We start from the raw sequence: 25,591 nt of genomic DNA, 5'->3' as shown, positions 1-25,591 counted from the left end.
CACAATGAAATCCACATTGTTCTGCAGAATCTTCGCAATAACGACATCCATCTTCTCTCCAAACACTTGCTCCTCTCCAACCAGTGACTGATGGGCTGTAAGAAAACTGTATATATAGTTTTGCGGGGGCCAATCACATTTTGGAGCCTCCCAGGGGCGTTCTTAAAAACCGGATTCGTGGAAAACCGGATGAAACGGATGCCAACCGGATGGGACGGATCCGGTTTCTCTCCGGATCCATACATCGGATCCGGCTGAAAACTGGATCCGTCCCATCCGGTTTTCACAAATTACGCCGGATCCGGCGCTGCGGTGCGATGCCGGAATCGGCAGGCGGCGAAAAAACTGATGTGTGAAAGTAGCCTTAGGGCTTACTGGTGTCACCAATTCATGGATCGTGTGTACATTCTCCACTCTGGCATGACATAAGGTATGATTATGGAAACATGAATGATAAATGACTTTATGCTGTCCAGGTAGACATTTTTTAGAAACAAAATTTAAGCATGACGAAATGTCTAATTGTTCAAGCACAGCTCAATACAGCATTTTACACCATAAGCCATGCAAATGTTTCAGTAATATCTACTGAATCGTACGGTATGTATTCATCTATTAAGCTTTGTAGACTAGATCCTCTTGGTTTCTTTGAATGTAGAGTTCTTTTGAAAGGTTCATTCATTTCACTAGTATTCGTTCCATGATCTAAAATATCTTCTGCGTAGATCACAGTTGAAATAGTAGCAGAAATGTGATTCCCATCAGATAGTAGCCTTTCCTAGGAAATATCGTCTTCTCCTGAAAGATTGGTGTTGAATCCCTTCCATCTAGGACATGGCGTTTCATATTCCATCTCTTATTAGAATCCATTTTTTCCTAAAAGAAATGCAGTATCATTATTTTGCAACATACAATTTGCATTGATCAACTTGTACCCACACTCTTTGTTGTCTGCGGGTATTTTTAACCACATTAGATGCTTGTTGCACAAGAATTATACCTTGTCCCATGGTTTCAATGATCTCAAAGGGACCTTCCCAGTTACTTTCCAAAGGTCCATTTTTCCTGAAAGCTTTAATCATCACTAGAGCCCATTTCTTGAATTTGGATTCATATGGTAGCTCCATTCTCTGCATTTTTGATGCAGCATGTGTTAGAATGGTTGTCAAGTTTTCCTGCAACAATTGTAACCATTTGGACCTTGCAACAGCATCTTTTTGAGATGTGGACGAAAATGGTTTATGTGCAAAAATTCAATGGCATTTTTCTTCCTGTCATTAGATCAAAAGGATTAAATTGGGTTGTGGAAGAAGTTGTTCCTCTCAGACTCAACAGTACAAAAGATACGGCATCGACCCAAGTATTGCCTTTGTCCAATAACATTTTGGCAATTCTGGATTTTATTGTTCTATTCATCCTTTCCACAATACTAGTGGACTGTGGATGGTAAGGTACAAGGAATTGTTGTTGTACCCCTAGAATAGTACAAACTGCTTGCATGATTTTTCCTGTAAAGTGACTTCCTCGATCAGAGATCACTCTTGGGATCCCCAAGTACAAAAGACATGATAAACTAATGCTCTAACTGTAGACAAAGCATCATCTTTCCTGACAGGTAATATTACAACCCATTTAGAAAAAAACATTTACTACAACCAATGCATACCTGAGACCATTTTTACCTGATGGTAACGGACCAATGTAGTCGATTTGTAACGTAGACCATGGACCATCTGCAGGTGCGGTTCGGGGTAGTGGCGGTTTCTGTCCTTTTGGTCTTGGATAAATTTGGTAACAAATGAGACATGATTGAACAATACTTTATACAGTCTCTTCCATGTTTTCTCAGTAAAATATCTCTCTGAGAATGCCTAATAATTTCTGTTGACCCAAACTTTCATGATTATATCTTGTGAACTCAACCTGTAGATGTTTTGGTACAACAGGACGCAACCCCCCATTTAGGTTATGACATAAAACCCCATTTTCACAAAAAAAGGGAGGTTTTGGATCAACCCAGGAAACAAGAGATGTGTCTTTTTCTTGTTCTTCCACAAAAGAAGGGATATGCGTGTCTGTTCCTTGAACTGCTGAAACCTCAAGCAGTTCAGGTTCAAACACTTCTTTTCTTGTCAGGGTTGCCTCTTTGGCTAAAATATCTGTGGTTGCACTTCCAACAGATAAATCATGATCAGATTTTTTATGGGCAGGGACTTTGACAATAGCAAAACCATTAGGGTTTTTTGATGCTATCTCAAAAATTATCAAATGAAAAAAAAAAAAAGTGGTATTCACCTGCGCTGTCTACAAGAACGTACAATAAAATGAAAAATAGATGAATAAATGAATAAGAGAGCACTTACTTAATGAGTAATCATTGGTTATGCAGTGGATGTTTTAATAGGTCCTTAAAGTACTACCAGAATCTTAGGGGAATGAGAAAAAAAAAAGTGTAAATATTTCTATTGGTGAATATAGTGAGACTAAATAGATTTATAATATATGCGCACTCAGATATTAAATGGAAATGTGCAATGAAGAGATATGATCCCTGTGTATCTGCAATTGATGCGGGTGTTGTGATGACCAACCTTTATAGGTATGGTTTTAAATAAATGCGGTCTAGTTTTCCCAGTACACAATAAACTTACTGCTGGTGGGAGTAGCGCAGGATTCCGTTAGGTTAAGGTACTAAGATGACCGTCAGGTGCTGGCTGACAAGGATTACTGTGATTAGAATTGATTGCCCATATGTTGAGATAAGGAGAAATGCTCCCCTAGTATGTTGGAGCACTAATATGCCACAATTGCTATGTGCACATAAAATATGCTGTACTCACTGTGGTGCTGAGTGCGGAGGGAAGTGGTTCCGGAAAGTCTGAGCCACTGTTAGGTGTACCACTATGGCAGAGCGGCGGGTTAAGGGGAGGGTGGCAGCAGAAGCCGCGCGACCGCGAGACCTCGCATGCCCAGGCCAGATGCAGCGCTGAGGTAGCGGTCGGAGAGGGTGGGCGAAGCTACTGGTGACGTCACCACGCTACGGGGCTAAAGAGGACAGGTGTACAGGTTAACCCTGATGAAGAGGGCCAGAGCCCTTGAAACGCGTTGGTTGGCTGACTATATATATATATATATATACTAGTACACCTGTCCTCTTTAGCCCCGTAGAATGGTGACATCACCAGTAGCTCCGCTACCTCAGCGCTGCATCCGGCCGGGGCACGCGAGGTCTTGCGGTCACACTGCTTCTGCTGCCACTCTCCCCTTAACCCACCGCTCTGCCATAGCGGTACACCTGATTTGTAGTAAATTAGTCTGTACTCTGCTGGACAATTTTTGGTGCTCAGAAACCTAAATCACAATAATCAGAGAATACACCGCACTCACAGGTGGAATATAATGCAACAATTTTTTCACAATTTATTGTGTACATATACACATGAATCAACATCAATCATGTGTAGCGAAAAGCATTTGACGTTTCGAAGCCAGCCGGGTTCTTAATCATATACCGCTTTTTGGAAATATAGGTAAATATAGATATGATCCCAAATGGGAAAACACACTGTGTAGCACTCAGCATTAGCAGGGCGCGGGAGCGCCGCTTTTCCAGGCGACATCACGAGGTTCCGCCTTATAGCGATATACATCCTCTACCCAAGCGCTGCAAACTGGTATTCTAGCATACCTACTGAACACAGTGTGTTTTCCCATTTGGGATCATATCTATATTTACCTATATTTAAAAAAAGCGGTATATGATTAAGAACCCGTCTGGGTTCGAAACGTCAAATGCTTTTCGCTACACATGTTTGATGTTGATTCATGTATATATGTACACAATAAATTGTGAAAAAATTGTTGCATTATATTCCACCTGTGAGTGCGGTGTATTCTATGATTATAGCGGTACACCTAGCGGTGGCTCAGACTTTCCGGAACCGCTTCCCTCCGCACTCAGCACCACAGTGAGTACAGCATATTTTATGTGCACATAGAAATTGTGGCATATTAGTGCTCCAACATACTAGGGGAGCATTTCTCCTCATCTCAACATATGGGCAATCAATTCTAATCACAGTAATCCTTGTCAGCCAGCACCTGACGGTCATCTTAGTACCTTAACTTAACAGGAATCCTGCGCTACTCCCACCAGCAGTAAGTTCATTGTGTACTGGGAAAACTAGACCGCATTTATTTAAAACCATACCTATAAAGCCTTGACTACTGCAACCTCCTGCTCTGTGGCCTCCCCTCAAACACTCTCGCACCCCTCCAATCTATTCTAAACTCTGCTGCCCGACTAATCCACCTGTCCCCCCGCTATTCTCCGGCCTCTCCCCTCTGTCAATCCCTTCACTGGCTCCCCATTGCCCAGAGACTCCAGTACAAAACCCTAACCATGACGTACAAAGCCATCCACAACCTGTCTCCTCCTTACATCTGTGACCTCATCTCCCGGTACTTTCCTACACGCAACCTCCGATCCTCACAAGATCTCCTTCTCTACTCCCCTCTTATCTCCTCTTCCCACAATCGTATACAAGATTTCTCTCGCGTATCACCCCTACTCTGGAACCCTCTACCACAACACATCAGACTCTCGCCCACCATCGAAACCTTCAAAAAGAATCTGAAGACCCACCTCTTCCGACAAGCCTACAACCTGCAGTAACCACCGATCAACCAACCGCTGCATGACCAGCTCTATCCTCGCCTACTGTATTCTCACCCATCCCTTGTAGATTGTGAGCCTTCGCGGGCAGGGTCCTCTCTCCTCCTGTACCAGTTATGACTTGTATTGTTTAAGATTATTGTACTTGTTTTTATTATGTATACCCCTCCTCACTTGTAAAGCGCCATGGAATAAATGGCGCTATAACAATAAATAATAATAATAATAATAATAAAGGTTGTACATTTATTTAAGCAGGGGCATCTACTATAAACCTCTGAAGATTAAGCAACCGTGGTCATAACAATACCCGCATCAATTGCAGATACACAGGGATCACGTCTCTTCATTGCACACTTCCATTTAATATCTGAGTGAGTATATATTATAAATCTATTTAGTCTCACTATATTCACCAATACAAACATTTACACTTTTTTTTTTTTCCTCATTCCCCTAAGATTCTGGTAGTACTTTAAGGACCTATTACAACATCCACCGCATAACCAATGATTACTCATTAAGTAAGTGCTCTCTTATTCATTTATTCATCTGTTTTTCATTTTATTGTTCGTTTTTGTAGGCAGCGCAGGTGAATACCACTTTTTTTCATTTGATATACTTTACAGGTCTACACAGAACCTGACACAATCACCTGCAGCACTCTACATTCAGCAATTTTGTTCCCCCACTAGGGGGAAAGTAAGTTCATAGCACGTAGTAAGTATTAGATTATAAAAGAGAAAACAAGCATTTAGTGGTTCTTACATATGGTTTTGAAGTATGATGTGGTCCGGGTTGGAGATTCTCAAAGTATGAGAGATGTTGTGAATTTGGATTCTGGGCTCCCCCGGTGGCCGCTTGTGGAATTGGACTTGTCATCCTCTTTCCTGTTTCACCTGGTTCCATCAGTAGTGGGTGTCGCTATTTAAGCTCATTTCTCTGGTGGTTTCTTGCCGGTCAACAATGTTATCTGATGCCTCTCAGTGCTTGTTCCTGCTTCTAGACTACTACTAGATAAGTTGGACTTTTGTCCTTGTTTTGTTTTGCCTATTTGTTCCAGTTCACAGCTGAAGTTTTGTTACTGTGTCTGGAAAGCTCTCGTTGATCAGGGATTGCTACTCTGGCGTTATGAGTTAATGCCAGAGTTTAAGGTAATCTCTGGATGGTGTTTTGTTAGTGTTTTTCTGCTGACCATGAAAGTATACTATCTGTCTTCTGCTATCTAGTAAGCGGACCTCAAATTTGCTAAGACTATTTTCCTGCTGCGTTTGTTGTTTCATCTGAACTCACCGTCATTATATGTGGGGGGCTACTGTCTTCTTTGGAAATATTTCTCTAGAGGTGAGCCAGGTCTTATATTTCCCTCTGCTAGCTATTTAGGTCTTAGGCCAGAGCTGGGCATCTAGCGATAAATAGGAAATGCTACCTGGCTATTTCTAGTTGCGCGGCAGGCTTAGTTCATGGTCAGTATAGTTCCATCTTCCGAGAGCTTGTCCCTCTATAGGCTTGCTATGATCTCTGCCTGCAGAGATCATGACAGTTTGACCGGCCACTAAAGTGTTAAAGACCCAGGTTTAGAAAGGAGAGTTATAAGAAGTCTGCTGGAATTTTTTTTTTTTTTTTTTTTTTTTTTTTTTTTTCCTCCAGTCTGCCTTGCTGCAGTCTTTTTTCTCTCTCTCCTCCTAATCTCTGTATGCTCTGTGTGCACCTGACAATAATGGATCTCCAGAGTGTAACTGCGGGTTTGAATAATCTCATCACGAAAGTACAAAATTTACAAGATTTTGTGGTACATGCTCCGGTATCTGAGCCGAGAACTCCTTTGCCGGAGTTCTTCACAGGGAATAGAGCTAGCTTCCAGAATTTCCGAAATAATTGTAAGCTTTATTTGTCCCTGAAGTCTCGTTCAGCTGGAGACCCTGCTCAGCAGGTTAGGATTGTGATTTCCTTGCTCAGGGGTGACCCTCAAGATTGGGCCTTCTCATTGCCTGCAGGGGATCCTGCGTTACGCGATGTGGATGCGTTTTTTCTGGCCTTGGGCTTGCTTTATGAGGAACCTCATTTGGAACTTCAGGCAGAAAAAACTTTGATGGCACTATCTCAGGGGCAAGACGAAGCTGAAGTTTTCTGCCAAAAATTCCGTAAATGGTCTGTGCTTACTCAGTGGAATGAGTGCGCCTTGGCGGCAACTTTCAGAGAAGGTCTCTCTGATGCCATTAAGGATGTTATGGTGGGGTTCCCTTTGCCTGCAGGTCTGAATGAGTCCATGACAATGGCTATTCAGATTGATAGGCGTCTGCGGGAGCGCAAACCGGTGCACCATCTGGCGGTGTCTATGGAAAAGACGCCAGAAAGTATGCAGTGTGATAGAACTCTGTCCAGGAGCGAGCGACAGAATTTTAGACGGAAGAATGGATTGTGTTTCTATTGTGGGGATTCTACTCATGTTATATCGGCATGCTCTAGGCGTACAAAGAAGCTTGATAAGTCTGTTTCCATTGGCACCATTCAGTCTAAGTTTATTTTGTCTGTAACCCTGATTTGCTCTTTGTCATCCATTGCCACGGACGCCTATGTTGACTCTGGCGCCGCTCTGAGTCTTATGGATTGGTCCTTTGCCAATCGTTGTGGTTTTGATTTAGAGCCTTTGGAGACTCTTATTCCTCTGAAGGGGATTGACTCCACCCCATTGGCTAATAATAAACCACAATACTGGACACAAGTAACCATGCGTATCAATCCGGATCACCAGGAGATTATTCGTTTCCTGGTGCTGTATAATTTACATGACGATTTGGTACTGGGATTGCCATGGTTGCAGTCTCACAACCCAGTCTTGGACTGGAGAGCAATGTCTGTGTTGAGCTGGGGATGTAAGGGTATTCATGGGGACGTACCTTTGGTTTCTATTTCGTCGTCCATTCCCTCTGAAGTCCCTGAGTTCCTCTCTGATTATCAAGACGTCTTTGACGAACCCAAGCTTGGGTCGTTACCTCCGCACCGTGAGTGCGATTGTGCCATAGATTTGATACCGGGTTGTAAATATCCAAAGGGTCGTTTGTTTAATTTGTCTGTGCCGGAACATGCTGCTATGCGGGAATATATAAAGGAGTCTTTGGAAAAGGGACATATTCGTCCATCTTCTTCTCCCTTGGGAGCTGGGTTTTTCTTTGTCTCAAAAAAAGACGGCTCTTTGAGACCATGTATTGATTATCGGCTTCTGAATAAGATCACTGTTAAGTATCAATACCCATTGCCATTGCTTACTGATTTGTTTGCTCGTATAGAGGGTGCTAAGTGGTTCTCTAAAATTGATCTTCGTGGGGCGTATAATTTGGTGCGGATCAGGCAGGGGGATGAGTGGAAGACCGCATTTAATACGCCCGAGGGCCACTTTGAGTATTTGGTCATGCCTTTTGGTCTTTCTAATGCCCCTTCAGTTTTCCAGTCTTTTATGCATGATATCTTCCGCGATTTTCTGGATAAATTTATGATAATATATCTGGATGATATTCTGATTTTTTCTGATGACTGGGACTCTCATGTCCAGCAGGTCAGGAGAGTTTTTCAGGTTCTGCGGTCTAATTCTTTATGTGTGAAGGGGTCTAAGTGCGTTTTTGGGGTCCAGAAAATTTCCTTTTTGGGGTATATTTTTTCTCCCTCTTCCATTGAGATGGAAACCGTCAAGGTGCAAGCTATTTGTGACTGGACTCAGCCCTCCTCTCTTAAGGGTCTTCAGAGATTTTTGGGCTTTGCCAACTTTTACCGCCGATTTATTGCTGGTTTTTCGGATGTCGTTAAACCACTGACTGATTTGACCAGACAAGGCGCTGATGTTGCTAATTGGTCCCCTCATGCTGTAGAGGCCTTTCAGGAGCTTAAGCGCCGTTTTGCCTCTGCCCCTGTGTTGCGTCAGCCTGATGTGAATCTGCCTTTTCAGGTTGAGGTTGACGCTTCGGAGATCGGAGCTGGGGCAGTGTTGTCGCAGAAAGGTTCCGACTGCTCCGTCATTAGGCCTTGTGCCTTCTTTTCTCGCAAATTTTCGCCCGCAGAGCGGAATTATGATGTTGGGAATCGGGAGCTTTTGGCCATGAAGTGGGCGTTTGAGGAGTGGCGCCATTGGCTCGAGGGGGCTAGGCATCAGGTGGTGGTATTGACTGACCACAAAAATTTGATTTATCTTGAGACTGCCAGACGCCTGAATCCTAGACAGGCGCGCTGGTCTTTATTTTTTTCTCGCTTTAATTTTGTGGTGTCATACCTACCGGGTTCTAAGAATGTTAAGGCAGATGCCCTTTCTAGGAGTTTTGACCCGGACTCTCCTGGTAATTCTGAACCCACAGGTATCCTTAGGGAGGGAGTAATTTTGTCGGCCGTTTCTCCTGATCTGCGGCGGTCCTTGCAAGAGTTTCAGGCGGATAGACCGGATCGTTGTCCGCCTGATAGACTGTTTGTTCCGGATGATTGGACCAGCAGAGTCATCTCTGAGGTACATTCTTCTGCATTGGCAGGTCATCCCGGAATTTTTGGTACCAGGGATTTGGTGGCAAGATCCTTCTGGTGGCCTTCCCTGTCACGAGATGTGCGAGTCTTTGTGCAGTCATGTGACGTTTGTGCTCGGGCCAAGTCTTGTAGTTCTCGGGCTAGCGGACTGCTGTTGCCCTTGCCTATTCCTAAGAGGCCTTGGACACACATCTCGATGGATTTTATTTCAGATCTGCCTGTTTCCCAGAAGATGTCTGTCATCTGGGTGGTCTGTGACCGTTTCTCTAAAATGGTCCATTTGGTTCCTCTGCCCAAGTTGCCTTCTTCTTCTGAGTTGGTTCCTCTGTTTTTTCAGAATGTTGTCCGATTGCACGGTATTCCTGAGAATATTGTTTCTGACAGAGGTACCCAATTTGTGTCTAGATTTTGGCGGGCATTCTGTGCTAGGATGGGCATAGATTTGTCTTTTTCATCTGCTTTTCACCCTCAGACTAATGGCCAGACCGAGCGGACTAATCAGACCCTTGAGACATATCTGAGGTGTTTTGTCTCTGCTGACCAGGATGATTGGGTTGCTTTTTTGCCATTGGCAGAGTTCGCCCTCAATAATCGGGCCAGTTCTTCCACCTTGGTGTCCCCGTTTTTCTGTAATTCGGGGTTTCACCCTCGATTTTCCTCCGGTCAGGTGGAATCCTCGGATTGTCCTGGAGTGGATGCGGTGGTGGAGAGATTGCATCACATCTGGGGGCAGGTTATGGACAATTTGAAGTTGTCCCAGGAGAAGACTCAGCGTTTTGCCAACCGTCATCGTCGTGTTGGTTCTCGGCTTTGTGTTGGAGATTTAGTGTGGTTGTCTTCTCGTTTTGTCCCTATGAGGGTCTCTTCTCCTAAGTTTAAACCTCGGTTCATCGGCCCTTATAGAATATTGGAGATTCTTAATCCTGTTTCTTTCCGTTTGGACCTCCCTGCGTCCTTTTCCATTCATAACGTTTTTCATCGGTCGTTATTGCGCAGGTATGAGGTACCTGTTGTACCTTCAGTTGAGCCTCCTGCTCCGGTGTTGGTTGAGGGTGAGTTGGAGTACGTTGTGGAGAAAATTTTGGACTCTCGTGTTTCCAGACGGAAACTCCAGTATCTGGTTAACTGGAAGGGTTACGGCCAGGAGGATAATTCTTGGGTCAATGCATCTGATGTTCATGCTTCTGATCTTGTTCGTGCCTTCCATAGGGCTCATCCTGGTCGCCCTGGTGGATCTGGTGAGGGTTCGGTGCCCCCTCCTTGAGGGGGGGGTACTGTTGTGAATTTGGATTCTGGGCTCCCCCGGTGGCCGCTTGTGGAATTGGACTTGTCATCCTCTTTCCTGTTTCACCTGGTTCCATCAGTAGTGGGTGTCGCTATTTAAGCTCATTTCTCTGGTGGTTTCTTGCCGGTCAACAATGTTATCTGATGCCTCTCAGTGCTTGTTCCTGCTTCTAGACTACTACTAGATAAGTTGGACTTTTGTCCTTGTTTTGTTTTGCCTATTTGTTCCAGTTCACAGCTGAAGTTTTGTTACTGTGTCTGGAAAGCTCTCGTTGATCAGGGATTGCTACTCTGGCGTTATGAGTTAATGCCAGAGTTTAAGGTAATCTCTGGATGGTGTTTTGTTAGTGTTTTTCTGCTGACCATGAAAGTATACTATCTGTCTTCTGCTATCTAGTAAGCGGACCTCAAATTTGCTAAGACTATTTTCCTGCTGCGTTTGTTGTTTCATCTGAACTCACCGTCATTATATGTGGGGGGCTACTGTCTTCTTTGGAAATATTTCTCTAGAGGTGAGCCAGGTCTTATATTTCCCTCTGCTAGCTATTTAGGTCTTAGGCCAGAGCTGGGCATCTAGCGATAAATAGGAAATGCTACCTGGCTATTTCTAGTTGCGCGGCAGGCTTAGTTCATGGTCAGTATAGTTCCATCTTCCGAGAGCTTGTCCCTCTATAGGCTTGCTATGATCTCTGCCTGCAGAGATCATGACAGAGAGATCTGTCTGAACAGGAGTTAGGTCGGTTTATGTACTATTTTGACCCATAGACTTACATTGGTTTCTATTTTTGCTGTCTCATAACCACATATGGTGATCTGCCGCTATGTTCATAGCCTCTACTATATTAGAAGAACACTAGTAACTTGTGGAATATGAATATTAGTTATTTGTACATTACCTCATTTTGAAATGCTTAAGCATATAGCCTGTGACCTTTAAGAACCATTTATTATCTCCAAATAGCCACATATTGACAGTTCTGACAAAAGCCCTATAGTTCTGACAAACAGAGAACAGATGTATCGGCCAAAATCCTCAGAATAACTCAGTCCCTCACTATCCAGAGTATCTATTTGCTAGTTAGAATCTGCATATGTTAACTAATCTGTATTTTTTTTATTATTATTGAAATACTAATATTTTACAGTGGCTTACCCTCCTTCTGGAGTGTGTCAATGACTGCCTTCTAGACATCTGTCCAGTCAGCAGTCTTCCTCATGATTGTGGAGCCTACTGAAACAGACCAAGAGACCTTTTTAAAACGTTTAGGAAGCCACTGCAGGTGTTTTTATTCTAATTTACTGACATAATGACTTTTGGCTTTTCATTGGCTATAGGATATAGTCATCAACAGAAATAAACACGAGATATATCACTCTGTAATGACTCTATATAATATGAGTTACACTATTTGCATTTAAGAACTGAAATAAATTAACTTTTTGATAATATTCTAATTTAGTGAGAAGCACTTGTATGTGACTATGTAAACACAATTAAGAACATAAAAAAAGCTTCTCCTCTGTGTGAATTCTTTGGTGGCTAGAGAGAGATGGTTTCTTCACAAAACATTTCCCACATTCTGAACATGAAAAAGGCTTCTCCCCTGTGTGTGTTCTTTGGTGGGTAACAAGATGCGTTTTCTGGTTAAAACATTTCCCACATTCTGAACAGGAAAAAGGCTTCTCCCCTGTGTGGGTTTTCTGGTGGCTAACAAGAATCGTCTTCCTGTTAAAACATTTCCCACATTCTGAACAGGAAAAAGGCTTCTCCCCTGTGTGGGTTTTCTGGTGGCTATCAAGAATCGTCTTCCTGTTAAAACATTTCCCACATTCTGAGCAGGAAAAAGGCTTCTCCCCTGTGTGGGTTTTCTGGTGGCTAGCAAGATTTGCTTTTTGGGTAAAACATTTCCCACATTCTGAACATGAAAAAGGCTTCTCCCCTGTGTGGGTTTTCTGGTGGCTAACAAGATTTCCTTTTTGGGTAAAACATTTCCCACATTCTGAACAGGAAAAAGGCTTCTCCCCTGTGTGAGATCTATGATGTCTGATAAGAACATTTTTATCTGTAAAACATTTCCCACATTCTGAACAAGAAAAAGGCTTCTCTCCTGTGTGAGACAGGACCTGTTCCAAATGATCAGATGACAGATCTTTGCTGTGAAGGGATGATGGTATGTATGGAGTAATGGCATTCACTTCAATTGTATCCTGTGGGATCTCAAGATTATCTGATTTAAACATTGAAGATGTCGGCTGTCCTGCTGATCTCCTGGTACGGTCATCTGCCAAGAATAAAACCAATTATTATTTTAGAATAAAATATCCTTGAATTCTATATTTTTGAACATTTCTACTTAAACGGTCTGTAAAAATGGCAAGTTATGCAAAATTATTGAATTATTCACCAAGACAATGACAGTTTACTAGACTGTGCTCAAACCACATTAAGCATCAATGCTTTCGGCATTACTATAGTGAGAAGAATCCACTTATCTTGTGGCATGTGTATCTCCTGGAGCACAATCTGGGCACTATGTGTTGGGTAATATCTGGAAACTGCAAGTGGAGTCAAAATAGTCACTATTTCTATAATTTATTGAGTGTTATAATTTACAAAATAGAGTCACTTTAACCCCTTCATGACCCCAGCTTTTTTCGGTTTTACGTTTTCGTTTTTTTGCTCTACTCCTTCCAAGAGCCATACCTTTTTTATTTTTCCGTCAATAAGGCCATGTGAGGGATTATTTTTTGCGGGACGAGTTGCACTTTTGAACGACATTATTGGTTTTAGCATGTCGTGTACTAGAAAATGGGAAAAAAATTCCAAGTGCGGTGAAATTTCAAAAAAGTGCAATCCCACACTTGTTTTTTTGTTTGGCTTTTTAGCTAGGTTCACTAAATGCTAAAACTGACCCGACATTATGATTTTCCAGGTCATTATGAGTTCATAGACACCAAACATGTCTAGGTTATTTTTTTATCTAAGTGGTAAAAAAAAATTCCAAACTTTGCTAAAAAAAAATTGCGCAATTTTCCCATACCTGTAGTATCTCCATTTTTCGTGATCTAGGGTTGGGTGATGGCTTATTTTTTGTGTGCTGAGCTGACGTTTGTAATGATACCATTTTGGTGCAGATACTTTCTTTTGATCGCCCGTTATTGCATTTTAATGCAATGTCGCGGTGACCAAAAAAATCGTAATTCTGACATTTCAATTTTTTTCTCTCTACACCATTTAGCGATCAGGTTAATCTTTTTTTATTGATAGATCGGGCGATTCTGAACCTGGCGATACCAAATATGTGGATATTTGATTTTTTTTTTATTTTGAATAGGGTCAAAAGGGGGGTGATTTAAACTTTTATATATATTTTTTATTTTTTAAAACTTTTTTTTTACTTTTGCCATGCTTCAATAGCCTCCATGGGAGGCTGGAAGCTAGCATAACTTGATCGGCTCTGCTACATAGGAGCTATGCTCAGATTTCTCCTATGTAGTAGATTTACTGCATTGCTATGAGTGCTGACCACAGGGTAGCGCTCACAGCAATCAGGCATCAACAACCATAGAGGTCTTCAATAGACCTCTGGTTGTCATGCCGACGCATTGCTGACCCCAGATCACGTAACGGGGGTCAGCAATGCACGCATTTTCGGCCCGACGTCCGGAAGCGCTAGTTAAATGCTGCTGTCAGCGTTTGACAGTGGCATTTAACTAGTTAATAGGCGGGTGGATCGTGAATCCACCCACCGCTATTGCGAGCACATGTCAGCTGTTTTGAGCAGGCTTTGATGCGGGATCACCGCCGGAGGCCACATCAAAGCGGGGGTTCTGACCTCGGACGTACTATCCCGTCCGAGGTCAAAGGGGTTTAAGGCGATTTTTTCTGTTCTGGTTTTCTACAATTTTGTCATATTAGGGATTCTGCAAATGGTGTGCCCCATCTCCTCTGCGATCTGCTCCTGCAATGTCTGCTTTGGACACCAGACGCGGCTTAGTAATTCTGCAGGCGATGCTAGTAACAGAGGTGGGGTTGGAACCAGAAGCTCTAGGCGGTGCAGGCTCTTCCCAGCCACTAAGATTAGGGTGCCTGGTATATGTAGTACCATCCAGTCTGGCAGTATGGGTGTGTGTGTGTATTCAGCTGCAGTAATCTCTTCCCTGTTTTAGCCAATTGGAAAGCACCACACCTTTTTTAATCAGATAAATTTGTATCAACGTTAACAAGATTTACAACAGATCACATGTTCATACTCATCTTATGTTTTACAGTAAATTAACCCCCCGATGGAGACCATATCAGGAGCAAACAATAATTCGTCTATAGTTGACAATATCAAACAGAGTTCCAGTTTACCATAAGTTGTACTCTATAATACTATATACTGGTATAACATTGATCCTATCCAACCACGGATGTCATAATTTATGGAAGAAATCCAGCTTGTCCCTCCTGGTGTAAATGCTTTTTTTGAAAAAAAAAATGTGTTTATTAATTTTCAGAATAAATCATACAATACACACATTTGCGTTCGTGTCCATCATTATCAGTTATAACATGAAGTACAGATAATTGCAGTGTGTCACCACGTCTAAAATATTGCAAGAATAACAGATGGTGTATGTCAATCACTAATGCCTTATAAAACTCCTATAATATAACATTAACTACTTATAGTAGTACGTCGCCAAAAAGAAAATTCCACATAAATTTCACCTTTTAAGCAATATCCCTGAAACCGTAAACCCAGCTTCTTGCACAAATATTAAATTATTGTAGACTATAGAGTATGATAAGAGGAGTTCCATCTGCCCCAGATGTTATCAAATTTGCCTGAACATCCTCTATTCTGGTATAGTGTTCGTTCATATGGGATAATGGGCAAGAACCACCCATCCTCTGTAACGCCAACACCTTTCGTGCCATAAAGAGTGCCTCTTGTAGAGGTGTAAATGCTTTTCTCAAGCTCAGTTATGTGTGTGGTTTGTTTGAGCAATGAATTGACGTCTGGACGGAGGCTCCTCTCTAACCCAATATTTTGCAATCAGTTTCCTTGCAGCAAACGATAATCTTGCAATTATAATTTTAGTTGTATTGTCAGTTAATATTTCCTCCACATACCCTAATATACATATCAATGGATCCCTAGGGATAACGTACCCATACACCACTCCAATGCAGTTCAACACTACAATCCAATAGGAGGACAATCTGGGACAATGCCAAAGCACACGCAATATGTCCGCCTGAGATTGCCAACACCTTGGGCAATTAGAATTGGACTTCGAAAGCACCACACCTTACTACAGCTTGAAGAATATTGCCGGAATCTGCCAGATACAGCCTTGATCTCCTCTAGTTCAGTCCTCTGTGCTCAGCTCCCGGCTTGTGTATTTGTTTCCTGTTGTGACCCCGGCCTGTTTACTGACTACTCCTATGTCTCCTGAGTTAGTATTTTCTCTGGCCTCCTGGTTCTGACACGGTTATCTGTCTATTCTTCTTCCCATCTTACTCCACAGAACAGTAGGTAACACTGTGCCCCAAGCCTAGGGGTCTCTGTGTAAGTCCAAATCCATGTAGAGGGGTTAAAGAAGTTAAAGGGTAATGGGCAAAACTGTGAATATAGACAATAACACATCTACTGAAATGATCAAGCTTAACAATCATCCTCAGGAAAGAAAATGAGTAGTGGTGAAACTTCTCTGGAGCAATTGGAGTATGGGACTCGGTGGCTCTAAGCAATATAAACTATCGTAGGAACCAATATTTTCTGTCCGATGAATGTCAAGAAGAAATATTAGAAATTTAAATAAAACTTTTTATAATAGTGCAGAGCTGAGGGATCTTAAATTTCGAGCTCAGGCATTTGGAAGAGGTAATTGAAATATTTTTTTAAACACTACCAGCAGGGCCGGCGTCAGCACCCAGCGTACCCGGGCAAGTGCCGGGACCCTGGCGAGACAAGGGGGCCCATTCAGGGCTGGTGTTAGGGGCAGGCAGCTGCCAGTGCCTAGGGTCCCCGCTCCCCCAGGGGCCCTCAGCTAGCGGCACATCACACAGCTGCTATGGGGCCCCTGTGAGGCAGGGGGCCTGCCTGTCGCAAGCTCCAACTCCGCCGCCGCATTGAACTATACCGGTGTCTGTCGGTAAAGTTCAAAGCAAATGATGGAGGAGAGAGCGTCACCTGACGCTCCCTCTCCCATCATACCCCACTCTGCCTCTGACACTGCCACTGCGGGTGCGCGATGACGTCATCGTGCACTCGCTGTGTGTCAGGCAGTGCAGCGGCAGCCGCCGAGACCGAAGCAGGGAGCAGCGCGGGCACGTTGAGGTGTGAGGAGTGTTTTTTTTTTTTTGTAACTATAACAGTGAGTACTGGACTATGGGGCCATTCTTGGGGGGAGGGGGGCTGTGCTGTATACTACATGTCTGTGCTATATACTACATGGCTATTCTATATACTGCATGGGCCGTGTTATATACTATGTGGCTGTGCTATATACCATATGGGCTGTTATATGCTACGTGGGCTGTGCTATATACTAGATGGCTGTTCTATATACTACGTGGGCTGTTATATGCTACGTGGGCTGTTATATACTACATGGCTGTGTTATATGCTGCCTGGCTGTGTTATATACTACGTGGGCTGTGTTATATACTACATGGCTGTGTTATATGCGATCATGAATCATGGTATGTGTTAAAGGGGGGCCCACTGAGACTCTTTCGCCCGGGACCCTCAAAAACCTGGAGCCGGCCCTGACAACCAAGGAGTTACAGACTCAGTTAAGTGAGGCAGGCCGATCCCACCACAATCAAACTATCATACAGAATGAACATGTAACAAAAAATAAAAAAAAAGTTACATCCTCAACAACAACATACAGTATGTATGAGGGGGAACTCCAACACTAAACCGGTGTTGCTCTCATTTATGGAGGACCATTGGCGCTACTATGAGTCCTGACCACAAGAGTATAGAAACTAATAGTGCTCCCCATTTATGGAGAGATTGTGCAGTAAGCTGAATTCCTTAGGATCAAAAACAATGGAATTTATGACGTGGAGTGAATCCATGAAACCAGGGCTCGAGCCATGCCAACACATCTCCTGCAGGCGTGAATAAATGTACAGTGGGTACAGAGTATTTAGACCCCTTTAAATTTTTCACTCTTTGTTTCATTGCAGTCATTGGGTAAATTAGAAAAAGTTCATTTTTTTCTCATTAATGTACACTCTACACCCCATCTTGACTGAAAAAAATCAGAAACGTAGAAATTTTTGCAAATTTAACCCCTTAATCCCATATGACGTACTATCCCGTCAAGGTGACCTGGGACTTAATTCCCAGTGACGGGATAGTACGTCATAGCCGATCGGCCGCGCTCACGGGGGGAGCGCGGCCGATCGCGGCCGGGTGTCAGCTGCCTGTCGCAGCTGACATCCGGCACTATGTGCCAGGAGCGGTCACGGACCGCCCAAGGCACATTAACCCCCGGCACACCGCGATCAAACATGATCGCGGTGTACCGGAGGTACAGGGAAGCATCGCGTAGGGAGGGGGCTCCCTGCGGGCTTCCGAGACGATCGGTACAAGGTGATGTACTCACCTTGTACCGAGCGTCTCCTCCCTGCAGGCCCCGCATCCAAAATGGCCGTGGGGCTGCATCCGGGTCCTGCAGGGAGGACTTCTGGGTCCGGAGCAGGCTGCAGATGAAAGCTGCAGCCTGCAGCGATGTGAGTGAGAGCGCCGATCTGATAGAGTGCTGTGCACACTATCAGATCGGCGATCTGTGATGTCCCCCCCCCTGGGACAAAGTAAAAAAAAAAAATTTCCACACGTGTAAAAAAAAAAAAAAAAATCCTAAATAAAGAAAAAAAAAATTTTTATTCCCATAAATACATTTCTTTATCTAAAAAAAAAAAAACAATAAAAGTACACATATTTAGTATCGTCGCGTCCGTAATGACCCAACCTATAAAACTGTCCCACTAGTTAACCCCTTCAGTGAACACCGTAAGAAAAAAAAAAAAAAGACGAGCCAAAAAACAACGCTTTATTATCATACCGCCAAACAAAAAGTGAAATAACACGCAATTAAAAAGACGGATATAAATAACCATGTACCGCTGAAAACGTCATCTTGTCCCGCAAAAAACGAGCCGCCATGTAGCATCATAACCAAAAAAATAAAAAAGTTATAGTCCTCAGAATAAAGCGATGCCAAAATAATTATTTTTTCTATAAAATAGCTTTTATCGTATAAAAGCGACAAAACATAAAAAAATGATATAAATGAGATATCGCTGTAATCGTACTGACCCGACGAATAAAACTGCTTTATCAATTTTACCAAACATAGAATGGTATAAACGCCTCCCCAAAAAGAAATTAATGAATAGCTGGTTTTTGGTAATTCTGCCTCACAAAAATCGGAATAAAAAGTGATCAAAAACTGTCACATGTCCGAAAATGTTACCAATAAAAACGTCAATTCGTCCCGCAAAAAACAAGACCTCACATGACTCTGTGGACCAAAATACGGAAAAATTATAGGTCTTAAAACTTTTTTGCTATAAAAAGCGTCTTTTAGTGTGTGACAGCTGCCAATCATAAAAATCCGATATAAAAAACGCTATAAAAGTAAATCAAACCCCCCTTCATCACCCCCTTAGTTAGGGCTAGGGTTAGGGCTAGGGTTAGGGTTAGGGCTAGGGTGTTATGATCCTAGTGGCAAGGATCGCAGGTCTGACTAGCTAAGTAACTAAACAGACGACTAGCTCTGGGGAAGTGGTAACTAGATTGACCGCAACCTGATCCTATCCACACACAACTATAGGTAGCCGTGGAACGTTACCTAAAAATCCTAGACGTCTCTTCACGGCCTGAGAAACTGACTATTCCTGGAGGGAAAGAAAGTCCACGCTTGCCTCAGTGAAATGACCCCAAAGATATAGAATAGCCCCCACAAATATTAACGGTGAGTAAAGGGGAAAGCACAAACGCAGAGATGAAATAGATTTAGCAAATGAGGCCCGCTAACACTAGATAGCAGAAAATAGGAAGGGAACTGTGCGGTCAATAAAAAACCCTATTCAAAATATCCACGCAGAGATTGCTCGAGCCCCCGCACCAACTAACGGTGCGGGGGAAGCAACTCCGTACCCCAGAGCTTACCAGCAGCAAGAAATCACATTTTAGCAAGCTGGATTAAACTCATCATACACAGAAATCATATTGCAGACAGATGAGCAAAAAATATTCAAACAGAACTTAGCTTCTCCTGAAGAGGCAGAAAACGAACATAATCAGGAGTAATCAGAAAAGCACTGAATACATTGACAGCCGGCAACAAGTGGAAGTGAAGCAGTGCTAAATAGGAGCCTCCCTGGTGAATAACGAGGCAGCGGATCCAGCCACAGACCCGCAGGATAATAAACAAGCCACCAGGGGGAGCCCAAAAACCAAAGTCACACAATACCACCTGTGATCACAAGAGGGAGCCTGAAAACGGAGTTCACAACACTAGGGCTAGGGTTAGGGCTAGAGCTAGGGCTAGGGTTAGGGCTAGGGTTAGGGCTAGAGTTAGGGCTAGGGTTAGGGTTGGGGCTAGGGTTGGAGCTAAAGTTAGGGTGGGGCTAAAGTTAGGGTTGGGGATAAAGTTAGGGTTGGGGCTAAAGTTAGTGTTAGGGTTTGGATTACATTTACGGTTGGGATTAGGGTTGAGATTAGAATTAGGGGTGTGTCAGGGTTAGGGGTGTGGTTAGGGTTACAGGTGGGATTAGGGCTAGGGGTATGTTTGGATTAGTTTCAGGTAGAATTGGGGAGTTTCCACTGTTCAGGCACATCAGGGGCTCTCCAAACGCGACATGGCATCCGATCTCAATTCCAGACAATTCTGCGTTGAAAAAGTAAAACAGTGCTCCTTCCCTTCCGAGCTCTCCCGTGCGCCCAAACAGGGGTTTACCCCAACATATGGGGCATCAGTGTACTCGGGACAAATTGGACAACAACTTTTTTGGTCCAAGTTCTCGTTATCTCTGGGAAAATAAAAATTTGGGGGGCTAAAAATCATTTTTGTGGGAAAAATAGGATTTTTTATTTTCACGGCACTGCGTTGTAAACTGTAGTGAAACACTTGGGGGTTTCAAAGTTCTCACAACACATCTAGATAAGTTCCTCGGGAGGTCTAGTTTCCAATATGGGGTCACTTGTGGGGGGTTGTACTGTTTGGGTACATCAGGGGCTCAGCAAATGCAACGTGACGCCTGCAGACCAATCCATCTAAGTCTGCATTCCAAATGGCGCTCTTTCCCTTCCGAGCTCTGCCATGCGCCCAAACAGTGGTTCCCCCCCACATATGGGGTATCAGCGTACTCAGGACAAATTGGACAACAACTTTTGGAGTCCAATTTATCCTGTTACCCTTGTGAAAATATAAAACTGGGGGCTAAAAAATCATTTTTCTGAAAAAAAAAAAGAATTTTTAGTTTCACGGTTCTGCGTTATAAACTGTAGTGAAACACTTGGGGGTTCAAAGCTCTCAAAACACATCTAGATAAGTTCCTCGGGAGGTCCAGTTTCCAATATGGGGTCACTTGTGGGGGGTTGTACTGTTTGGCTACATCAGGGGCTCTGCAAATGCAACGTGACACCTGCAGACCAATCCATCTAAGTCTGCATTCCAAATGGCGCTCTTTCCCTTCCGACCTCTGCCATGTGCCCAAACAGTGGTTCCCCCCACATATGGGGTATCAGCGTACTCAGGACAAATTGGACAACAACTTTTGGAGTCCAATTTATCCTGTTACCCTTGTGAAAATACAAAACTGGGGGCTAAAAAATCATTTTTCTGAAAAAAAAATTTTTTTTATTTTCACGGCTCTGCGTTATAAACTGTAGTGAAACACTTGGGGATTCAAAGCTCTCAAAACACATCAAGATAAGTTCCTTAGGGGGCTACTTTCCAAAATGGTGTCACTTGTGGGGGTTTTAATGTTTAGGCACATCAGGGGCTCTCCAAACGCGACATGGTGTCCCATCTCAATTCCAGTCAATTTTGCATTGAAAAGTCAAATGGCGCTTCTTCCCTTCCGAGCTCTGCTATGCGCCCAAACAGTGGTTTACCCCCACATATGGGGTATCGTTGTACTCAGGACAAATTGACCAACAACTTTTGTGGTCTAATTTCTTCTCTTACCCTTGGGAAAATAAAAAATTGGGGGTGAAAAGATCATTTTTGTGAAAAAATATGATTTTTATGGCTCTGCATTATAAACTTCTGTGAAGCACTTGTTGGGTCAAAGTGCTCACCACACATCTAGATAAGTTCCTTAATGGGTCTACTTTCCAAAATGGTGTCACTTGTGGGGGGATTCAATGTTTAGGCACATCAGGGGCTCTCCAAACGCAACATGGCATCCCATCTCAATTCCAGTCAATTTTGCATTGAAAAGTCAAATGGCGCTCCTTCCCTTCCGAGCTCTGCCATGCACCCAAACAATGGTTTACACCCACATATGGGTTATCAGTGTACTCAGGACAAATTGCACAACAATTTTTGGGGTCCAATTTCTTCTCTTACCCTTGGGAAAATAAAAAATTGGGGGCGAAAAGATCATTTTTCTGAAAAAATATGATTTTTATTTTTACGGCTCTGCATTATAAACTTCTGTGAAGCACTTGTTGGGTCAAAGTGCTCACCACACATCTAGATAAGTTCCTTAAGGGGTCTACATTCCAAAATGGTGTCACTTGTGGCGGGTTTCAATGTTTAGGCATATCAGGGGCTCTCCAAACGCAACATGGCGTCCCATCTCAATTCCAGTCAATTTTGCATTGAAAAGTCAAATGGCGCTCCTTCGCTTCAGAGCTCTGTCATGTGCCCAAAAAGTGGTTTACCCCCACATATGGGGTATCGGCGTACTCAGGACAAATTGTACAACATCTTTTGGGGTCCATTTTCTCCTGTTACCCTTGGTAAAATAAAACAAATTGGAGCTGAAGTAAATTTTGTGTGAAAAAAAGTTAAATGTTCATTTTTATTTAAACATTCCAAAAATTCCTGTGAAACACCTGAAGGGTTAATAAACTTCTTGAATGTGGTTTTGAGCAGCTTGAGGGGTGCAGTTTTTAGAATGGTGTCACACTTGGGTATTTTCTATCATATGGACCCCTCAAAATGAATTCAAATGAGATGTGGTCCCTAAAAAAAAATGGTGTTGTAAAAATGAGAAATTGCTGGTCAACTTTTAACCCTTATAACTCCCTAACAAAAAAAAAATTTGGCTCCAAAATTGTGCTGATGTAAAGTAGACATGTGGCAAATGTTACTTATTAAGTATTTTGCATGACATATCTCTGTGATTTAAGGGCATAAAAATTTAAAGTTGGAAAATTGTGAAATTTTCAAAATTTTTGCCAAATTTCCATTTTTTTCACAAATAAACACAAGTTATATCGAATAAATTTTACCACTAACATGAAGTACAATATCTCACGAGAAAACAATGTCAGAATCGCCAAAATCCGTTGAAGCGTTCCAGAGTTATAACCTCATAAAGGGACAGTGGTCAGAATTGTAAAAATTGGCCTGGTCATTAACGTGCAAACCACCCACGGGGCTTAAGGGGTTAATAAAAAAAGAAAAACAAGTATCACATGGTCATAAGTATTCAGACCCTTTGCTCAGACACTCATATTTAAGTCACATGCTGTCCATTTCCTTGTGATCCTCCTTGAGATGGTTCTACGCCTTCATTGGAGGCCAGCTGTGTTTAATTAACCCCCAGAGCCTTTTTCAGTTTTGCGTTTTCATTTTTCACTCCCCTTCTTCTCAGAGCCATAACTTTTTTTATTTTTCTGTTAATATGGCCATGCGAGTGTCATGTCGGACGCTGTTCATACTAGGGCGTTTGACAGACAGCGGTAATTCCGCTTTTGTCCACTGTGCGCTCAGTGGCGTCGGCTAGATTTTATCTAGCTGGTCCGGGGTTAATTTAGCTGGTGCTCGGATTGGAAGCTGGGTCACGCCCACTGCCTTTAAATAGTTCTGCTGAACATTGGGAGTTGCCGATTATAGCTTCTGTCTTGTGCTTGGTCATCTCGGTCTGGAGTGGTGGTCTAGGAGGAGTGTCGTATCTGGTGGTGTATTTCCCTTTGTCATATTTTCTCCTTCCTATATTTGTATTTGTTTTGCCCTGTGCACTTATAGTGTATTCCTGTGTGACTGCGGCGTGGTTCATATTTTCCGTTATCCTTGTTTGTGCTAACTGTGGGTATTGGTGTGTGGTCTCTTCACTGGGTGGCGGTTTCAGCCTAGGGTTGAAACAGGAGACAGGGTGAGTGTGGAGGCCCAGACATGGACACCATCAGTGTAAACTCTGGGAGAGGGTCAGTCAGGGTTTCCCTAGTCTGAGGGAAATCGCAGGGGCCCGGGTTATTAGCTCTTGCCTACCTAGGCTTCCCATGACATTATAATCGGCCAGTATTATTTGAATTCCATGGATCCCATGACTTCCATAACCCGCCAGTTGGAGGCGCTGTCCCTACAGGTCACTGAGTTGAGAGGGGCAGTGCAGCAACAGGGACTAGCAGTATCTAATGTGCAAGCTGGAGCGACAGGCAGAGTTGCTGAGCCTAAGTTTCCTTTACCTGAAAGTTTTGCTGGGGAACGCAGTAAATTTGTTAATTTTCGTGAAGCTTGCAAACTATATTTTCGTATGCGCCCGATCTCCTCAGGTAAGGAGGCTCAGCGTGTGGGCATGGTGTTGTCATTACTAAACGGGGACTCCCAAGCATGGGCGTTTTCTTTGCCATCTGATTCTGCTGCATTTAACTCAGTGGAGTTTTTTTTCTGCTCTTGGACACATTTACGATGATCCTGACAGAATGGCTCTAGCAGAATCTAAGATACGCGCTATTCGCCAGGGGGAGCGTGTTGCAGAGGATTACTGTTCTGAATTTCGCCGCTGGGCGGTCGACACACAATGGAATGATCCCACGCTGTGGAGTCAGTTTATTCATGGGGTTTCTGGAAGGGTTAAAAAAGCCCTCCAGATGTACGAGACTCCTGCTTCTCTAGATTCCGCTATGAGTCTTGTTGTCCGCATTGATCGCCGTTTGCGTCAGGGAGAGCATGAGACGCCGCCTATGGGAGAGGGTTTTGGTTCACGTGAGGTTGCTGCAGGTGAGCCCACGGAGCCTATGCAAATTGCAGGGGTGTCACATGTTAAGCATCGAGCCCCTGTGCTCAGGAAGCAGGGAGCCTGTTTTTACTGTGGTAAAACTGGTCATTTTGTTAACATTTGTCCTCTGCTGTCTAAGAAAAACGCAACGGCGGAAAACTTCTAAGCTCAGAGGGTGTGGAGGAGGCCAATCTGAGCTAATGCATCTCCTCCATGGTGGTTTCTGTTGTGAATTCCGTTCTCGGACTCCCTCCTGTGGTCATGAATGGTACTTTGGCGAGTTCTGTCCTTGGACTCCCTCTGGTGGCTTTGAGTGGAACTGCTGGTCCTTGAGGTTTACTATCCCAGCTGCCCTCGTTTATTGCTGGGCTGGCTTTCCTATTTAACTCCACTCAGATCGTTACTTCATGCCAGCTGTCAATGTATCAGTATTGGTTCAGATCTCTCTTGGACTTCTCAGATGACCTGTCTACTCCAGCACAAGCTAAGTCACTGCCAGTTCATTTGTTGTTTTTGCTTCCAGAATATATTTCTTGTACTGCTAAATTCTTATCCAGCTTGCTATCATGATATTTCCTTGCTAGCTGGAAGCTCTGGGGGTGCAGAGTTGCACCTCCACACCGTGAGTCGGTGCGGAGGTCTTTTTGCATACTCTGCGTGGTTTTTTGTAGTTTTTTGTGCTGACCGCATAGCTCCCTTTATCTATCCTCTGACTATTTAGTGAAGACTGGCCTCCTTTGCTAAAACCTGTTTCATTCCTGTGTTTGTGACTTTCCTCTTAACTCACAGTCAATATATGTGGGGGGCTGCCTTTTCCTTTGGGGAATTTCTCTGAGGCAAGGTAAGGCTTCTATTTCTATCTTTAGGGGTAGTTGGCTCTTACGCTGTGAAGAGGCGTCTAGGAAGAGTTAGGCACGCTCCACGGCTATTTCTAG

The 25,591-nt window shown here is 43.4% G+C and overlaps 1 protein-coding gene across 2 annotated transcripts in view; it reads right to left on the bottom strand.

Annotated features, from left to right (window-relative positions):
- The window catches only part of LOC143766634 (gastrula zinc finger protein XlCGF66.1-like), an 80,964-nt gene that overhangs the window by 27,660 nt on the left and 27,713 nt on the right, over positions 1-25,591 (bottom strand). For both annotated transcript variants that reach the window (XM_077254439.1, XM_077254440.1), the window contains exon 7: positions 11,216-12,747. In XM_077254439.1, coding sequence (XP_077110554.1) covers positions 11,960-12,747 — 788 coding nt within the window. In that variant the 3' untranslated portion in view covers positions 11,216-11,959. The remainder of the gene's footprint in view (positions 1-11,215; positions 12,748-25,591) is intronic.

Source organism: Ranitomeya variabilis, chromosome 4, assembly GCF_051348905.1.
Source record: "Ranitomeya variabilis isolate aRanVar5 chromosome 4, aRanVar5.hap1, whole genome shotgun sequence".
NCBI classification, from domain to species: Eukaryota; Metazoa; Chordata; class Amphibia; order Anura; family Dendrobatidae; genus Ranitomeya; species Ranitomeya variabilis.
The sequence above is the reverse complement of the archived record's forward strand: the minus strand, read 5'-3'. Positions and strand labels throughout refer to the sequence as shown.